Here is a 7,500-nt window from a genome sequence, read left to right as displayed (position 1 = left end):
GATCAGAGTGTGGCTTGTGGAAATAAGAGGGCTTTATTGAGGGGGGAAGGGGAATGTTTTATGTGGTGATATGGCCAAGGTCTTTCCATAGGATATTTACCTTCCCTCCATTTGTTTTTCATCCAAATATTTTCACAAAGTGAGGTTTCAGGTAGGAATCAGTGCTGCCATTCACTCAAGAGGGGAGCTCATATGATTAGACGGTAGAGAAATTCATGCTTTTAAGGGAAGGGGGAAGACATATCATTTCATAAAGCCTGTGCTCTTGAACTTTGGTTTCCTGTTAAGCTTGCATGTGCTCTTAACGTTTCTTTACAAGTGAAGTTGGCCTGTGCTCTTGTGTCCACTTCACATGAAGACGCAGACACACACACACACACACACACACACACACATCGGGGCTTTTCACTGTCCTCTACTATGAAAGCCTGAAGTAAAGACAGCCAGGCCTCAACACCTACTGTGTGTATCATTGTACCACTCGCTATCTACTCCACTCTCTCCATCTCTGCACAGATGAGCAATTACAGCCCTGTGTGTGCACGTATGTGTGTGTGTGTGTGTGTGTGTGTGTGTGTTTGTCTTGGGTCTCTGAGATCAAGGAGAAAGAGAGAGATTGTCCACACAGTGTTTGTGTGTGTGTGTGTGTGTGTGTGTGTGTATAGCTGTGTGTATGTGTATAGGTGTGTGTGTGTGTGTGTGTGTGTGTGTGTGTGTGTGTGTGTGTGTATTGCCCTCAAGGAACTTACTGTGTGCTGAGCACAATAAAACTTCAGGAACATGCTGTGCATACAGATGTATGTGTGTGTTGCCCTCCAGGAACTTTGTGTGTGTGCTTTGTGTGTGTGCTTCAGGCAGTGTGTGTGTGTGTGTGTGTGTGTGTGTGTGTGTGTGTGTGTGTGTGTGTGTGTGTGTGTGTGTGTGTGTGTGTGTGTGTGTGTGTGTGTGTGTGTGTGTGTGAACGCACGCGTGTGTGCGTGTGTGTGTGTGTGTGTGTGTGTGTGTGTGTGGTATGGTGTGGATGGAAGAGGAAGCCTGGCTGGGTCGGGTACTTCGTGTCCAGGACAGGGCCCAAAGCACAGGCACATGTCTTGTCTATAAACATACACACACACACACACACACACACACACACACACACACACACACACACACACACACACACACACACACACACACACGAACACACACACACACAGACTATCTGCCAAAACCTGCCTGAGCGGAACCTGACAGTCTGTCCCACAATCATCCTGTCTCTCACTGCACCGCTATCCGGTACACGCACAAGCCATTCACCCACCGAATGTGCCTCATTAGAAATACTCAAAAATCAAAAACACGTCACAATCCTTCACACATATTACATTTGCACTCGCACAATCACAATTGCAATGTCTATTTTTATAATAATGTAATGAATATATATATATATATATATATATATACAGTATATACTGCATATATATATATATATATATATGTGTGTGTGTGTGTGTGTGTGTGTGTTAGGCTGTGTGAAAGGTCTGGAAATCCTTTCATTGCCTTTTCACAATACAGTAGCCCAACAGGAGGTCATTGAACTCCACTGTAAATTCTACACACTTCTTCTTTGGGCACAAGAAACCCTTTCAAATGTCCCTGTTATGAGATTATCAGATACCATCAGAGGACAGTCAAAGTGAAATAAAAGTAGCCAGTTGTTGCAAATGGTAGGGAATTAAGAAGATCCCTTTTGAACACTGAGTTGGTATAGCATTTTATGTGCAGTAAGTACTTCGGCCATGCTTGGAAGAAACCCCGACGGTGGCTTAACCTATCTGGGCTACATAACAGTGAATCCTCCCTCTGCCCCCCCTGTGGATTAAAGAAGGTCTTTAAAAAGAGAAGGGGTAAGCCCAAGAGATGGGGATAATCTGACTGGATTAGGGCCTCATCAGGAACCTCTCTCCCCCCACACCCTGAGCAGTGCTCTAGTACTCCATCAGGAACTACACCTCTCTCTCGCCCCCAACACCCTAAGCAGTGCTGTAGTCCTCCATTGGGAACCCCCCCCCCCCCCCCCCCCCACACACACACACACCCTGAGCAGTGCTCTAGGACTCCATTAGGAACCTTTCTCCCCCCCACACCCTGAGCAGTGCTGTAAAACTCCATCAGGAACTCCACCTCTCTCCTCACACCTTGAGCAGTTCTGTAGGACTCCATCTGTCTCCCCCCACACCCTGACCAGTGCTGTAGTGCTCCATCAGCAGGACCACAGGGCCTCGGGAGACAGGACTGCCGCCTCCCCACATCTCATCTCTGGGGGCTCCAATCTGCAGGTATTAGAGTGACGGCCAGGTGTGATGCCAGGTGGGATCTAAATCAGAACCGTTCCGTTTCCGACGGTTCCAGGCCAGCAGGTATAGCACCTCCGGACGACAGCTCATGCAGAAACACACAGCAGCACAAGCCACAGCCACAGCCACTGTAGAGTCAGGAGGGATTTGGGCTGATCTGTGCCTGCACCAGGCAGCAGTTCATCTGGTTAGAGTGAAGAACTAACCGAGCTAAAGCCAGCAAAGGGAGCTGAGCACTCACAGAGCTGAGTTGTCAGGGCAACTGCAAAATGAAGTGAGTTCTCAAAATGATGATCATTATTACTAAGTAAAGGGGCATTCACATATGTCGCTACTCGCACATCGCTCCTCGCTTCTGTTAACTGTCAATCATCTCTATTCTACATTCTGATTTGGTACTCGCTTCACTCGCATCGCTGGAAGTTAAAATTATTTTAACTTTGTACCCGCCCACATCGCATCGCTAGTCCTCGCATCGCCTGTCCTGGCCACATTCAGCTAGAACACATTCACTTTACATTGACAGTTCTCGCTCAGAGATGGGCGAGTAGCGACGTATGTGAATGCAGCTTAAGATTTAAACGTAGCCTAATGAAGAGTTCATATGGAACTTCTTTAAATATGGAACTGTCAGAGATCCTTATCAGCTGAATAGTTTGACTTTGAACTCAACGTTACAGTGCCGCCTTGTGTGTGATTTATGAGTAAAGTGAGAGCTCTATGAATTCACTTAGCCTCCGGCAGCGCCATGGCCAACAGGTCATACAGTGTGGTTTCCAACTTGGTCACTTGATCACTGTCCGCAGTGGTCAATATGAAAACCTCTTGACAGCAGATGGCCAGGTCACCGAGGCATCAAAGGGATCATGAGAGCGATCCCATTAAACCTGCCTTTCCCCAGGGCCAGACACAAGAGCTCAGTGACCTCTCTCGATGCTCCCCCAGCTTCAAACGCAACCTCCAACACAAGAGCCTGTCCCCACATCCATCTTGTTGAAGGAACCTGCTGTTTAGCTGCGACTTGTTTTTGTTCGCAGTCCTGTTGGAAGTGACCATGGGATGCTGCCATCGCCGCTCTCCCACACACGGCTGGGTTTAAACTACGACGCGTCTCACAGTTTGCCGTGTCCCCGGGACTGGGAGGAAGTGAAGGATTTACGGTGGCGAAGGAAACATGCATTTCCTCTGGAGCACCACACGGAGAGACGGGTCTGGTTTGGTTGCTGAGGTAACGGGAGCCGGGTACTCTCTGTCTGCACTTGAAAGGTCCATTCTGTTGCGGAGTAGCCCCAGGCGAGGAGCTGCCTCTCTTTAAGCGTCCACTAAAACTGGACCATCGCTAAATATACTCAACACTTAGCCTTTGAGCCTGAAAACCCATCTGGACACTCTGCCTATTTTGCCATTCTCTCTCTCACCCTTTCTCTGATTGTGTTTTTATTGTGTGTTTTAAATGGGCGACATTTTTGTAATGTAAAAATCACACCTTTGCACTAATAGTGTACTTTTTGGAGGTTTCGTAAGGAAACTATGACAAACACATCAAAGGCACATCTTCTGTATTGACTTTTTCCAACATGTTACACACTCCAAAGTGTCAGTAGTCGCAGTTATGCAAAATGCAGAAATATAACATCTCCGTACAATTACTTTTCTTAATGCTATGCAACTGGGAGGTTTGGTCGCAAGTTCACTACTACTACTACTACTACTACTACTACTACTACTACTACCTCTGCCCGTATAGCATGTCAGAACAAAGTATTTGAGGTGGAAAAAACTCAGCATGGCCATTTGGGCAATCAACAGGACACTTACCATCATTGAGTAGAGCCTAATGACAGGTAACCATGGCAACAGAAGAAGAGGAGTGAGTGAGTGAGATAGAGAGAAATGGACACAGCTGGACTTAAGGCATGAAGAAAATAATAAAGAGAAATCGCAACTGACCAGAGGGAAGAGAGAGATGAAACGCAGAACAAGAGGCATTGACCACCGTCACTACCGCAAGCCTTTTGTCATCTCAAGCATCTTTCACTTCTCTTTATGGCCCCTGGTGTTTCACTGTCCAAGACTGCACATGCCCCCCCTACAGATCCCCCATCACATGGACCAGATCAGGTTCCAGATGCATAGAAGACCAAGTGTAGGGCAGTAAAATTGACTGATATTTAGCAGATATATTTTTTATCCACAGGGAAACAGACTTGCAATGGTCAGTTCGAGAGTCAAACTCAGATGAACCAATCGTCACTATGTATAGCTTTGTTCCACCACAGCACACTCTTCGTAAGACTGTGGAAACATTGGACCAGTTTCCCAGACATGGATTAGACTAAAGCTTTTTGTTCAGTAGAAATCATCATTGAAGTTCTTGTTTAGTCTATGACTAGGTTTAAAATTCTTGGAAAGCCTAATTCAGCCGAATAGCAACAATAGTGTATTTTCTGGGTCAGGTTCTGAACGTGTGAGGCTGTGATTTCCAGTCCATGATCCACATCATAAATAAACTGCACTATAGTATTCTATGTCATTTTTATAAAGGAAACACATATTCAATATATCATAGAGGACAGAAATTTAGACCAATACCCACTTGTATTGAATGTAATCACATATTAACTTGGTGTTAACTAAACACGGTGTTATTGAGGCTAGAGTCTAGCAGAGATGAAAGCCGATATGTCTAAGGTTCCCTTCTGAAGACAGGACAGTCATGATGGCATTGGTATGATGCTAAATGTCAGATCATTTCTGACAGTCATTTTACCTAAAGGCTAAATGCAAAACAGTATTTCAGCAATTCACAGTTGTTTGTCACAGACTGTGCTCAACTTCAATGTTCGCTGGCTGAGTACACACTTCTGCAGTGGTCCAAGATCAGATAATTAGAACCATGTTGCATAAGTTGATTGATTAAAGCAAATTGAGTTTTTTTTTTTGCAAACGGAAATTGTTCAGCTTATCTCACAATGATTATCAAACTCTCAGAAGTTTGCAAGAAATACAATGACTTTCATCTCTCTAATGGCCCGTGGCTGAAGTGGTTCATGTCCTAGAATGACATAACATACACTTCATGTTTATGACCCAAGTAAAGAATCACAGGAAGGCCTATTGTATGCATCCATACATGAAGTACTGTATATTACCCACGCTTGTATTGCTTCGGCCCACTTATTTGGCTGGACGTGTTTTGTAATCTGCAGTGTTTTGGAACTCTGTGTGCTGCTGAGACCAAGCTCTCATCTTCCCTCTCACTTCCTGTGTTGTGCAATCACATGTTGCGTGTGTGTGTGTGTGTGTGTGTGTGTGTGTGTGTGTGTGTGTGTGTGTGTGAAAAGAGAAAGAGAGAGAGACGTCTTATGACCCTGAAACCTCCACCGTGAAAACGTCGACCTTGTGTGCAGAGGCTGTAAGAAGGAGCGGCACGACAGGCAGACAGGCATGGGCTACTTCACTTCACACGCCACCCCACACCACGCCAGGCCAGTCAAGCATGGCACCCACCCTGCATAAAGGGCGAAATTATGTAACCAAAATATTTGCCCTCGAAAGAAGTTCAGACCACACAGCTATTTACGTAACCCAGATCCCACCCGCCGCCCCTTCAGATGGAGGTGACGGGGGGCGAGGGGCCCTGGGATGATGGATAATCTAATCAGAGATTGGCACGTCAGCTTTCACATGCCAAATGGACACCAGCGTTTTTAAGCAATCAGACTAAACAAAAACACTCTACAGCCTAGCTCAAGGGCTCAACAAGAAGAAATTGTAGCCGTCCATACACCAATAATTATGTTTATGAGATAGAGCCACGTCGTTCTTAGAAGAGAGGGCTCAAGCAAAATGTTCCTAGGAGGTTCCTCCCACCAGACTGACCCAAAAACGAACGCCACTGATCCGGGTAAAGCCCCTCTCATTTGTTACAAAGCTGAGGGACATTCTAGAAATTTCTCTATGTGTGTGTTCTCTCTGAGGTCTGACATAACTGAGACTTCTGCGGTCCGAGGTGCTGTTCTCTTGTGTCAAACACGCAGTGCCTGATTCTGAGGGGGCTGTTGTTAGCTGCAAGGTCTTGAGAAGTCAGAAAAGCTTCTGTCACTGTGCATCAGAAGCAAATCGAAATGTCAGCAAAACATCACAGTGAAGCTACACCAGGCGTGTAACTGAAGCGTTCCGTTCACAACGCGCAACAATCCATTTTTAGAAGACTGGTGTGTTTTTTCATGGTGCTATCACGCCTGGCGTAGCTTCTGCCATGATTATAGTGGAAGCTAATTAGCCCTTTTCACGTGATGTCAGACTAAGCGTTGCTGGGTATCCTCCGGCATGTCCAGCCGCCAAATACTACAGAAGAAGGAGAAGAAGTATTCATGGGTTTCATCAGGTCCCTTTCCACAGGTGTATACAATCAAGCACCTTGATTATCAATGCAGACTGCATGGTGCTTGATTGTATACACCTCCGGCTGGACATGCCGGAGGATACCCAGCAACGCTTCGTCTGACATCACCGTGAAAAGGACTAATTGTTGCAGCAGACACAACGCTGTAATGACCTCAATTACGTCTTTGCACCACTCATCAGGCCCAATGACATTTCAACATTCAGCATCGCCCACCTATTGATCCCTTATGGACCGCACCTGTGTTCACCTGTTTGCCTGCACCTGTATTGTTTTCTTGCATCTGTATCTATCCACTGATTTTCAGTTCTACTGAACCCCGTAGTTTGCTTGCACTTAGCTTGCACTTTTGCAAAGTCTACCAGTTGCTTTTGACTTCTGAGTGCCTTTGTGAAACCAGTTTTTGGTGAATAAAACATCTAAGTTGCCTCGCACTTGCGTCTTGCCATGCTTGGATCCTGACAAACGCCAAAGGAACGCTTCAGTTACATGCCTGGTGTAGCTTCTCTGTCAGAACTCAGAAGTGAAATACAGATTGTTGTTGACCTTTTCTCAATTGCGGTTTCAGCCTTCCTCTTCTTTTCTCTTGTTGTCTGGTGGTGTTTTCTGTGGTGTGTGTTTTGCAAGCAAAGAATAACTTTCCCACACATTATAAGGAAACAGAAGACTTTGTTTTTGGAGCTATTACACAGATTTCAAACTATTTAACTGCCACTTGCATATTGTAACACAAAATCAATAAGCTACTGT

The 7,500-nt window shown here is 45.6% G+C and overlaps 1 protein-coding gene across 1 annotated transcript in view; it reads right to left on the bottom strand.

The window, feature by feature from the left end:
* The window catches only part of rasgef1ba (RasGEF domain family, member 1Ba), a 51,962-nt gene extending 47,782 nt beyond the window's left edge, over positions 1-4,180 (bottom strand). The window contains exon 1 of the mRNA XM_062543015.1: positions 4,161-4,180. Coding sequence (XP_062398999.1) covers positions 4,161-4,166 — 6 coding nt within the window. The 5' untranslated portion in view covers positions 4,167-4,180. The remainder of the gene's footprint in view (positions 1-4,160) is intronic.
* Positions 4,181-7,500: the final 3,320 nt, after the last annotated feature.

The sequence above is a fragment of the Sardina pilchardus genome, chromosome 8 (genome assembly GCF_963854185.1).
Source record: "Sardina pilchardus chromosome 8, fSarPil1.1, whole genome shotgun sequence".
In the NCBI taxonomy this organism is placed as follows: domain Eukaryota; kingdom Metazoa; phylum Chordata; class Actinopteri; order Clupeiformes; family Clupeidae; genus Sardina; species Sardina pilchardus.
The sequence above is the reverse complement of the archived record's forward strand: the minus strand, read 5'-3'. Positions and strand labels throughout refer to the sequence as shown.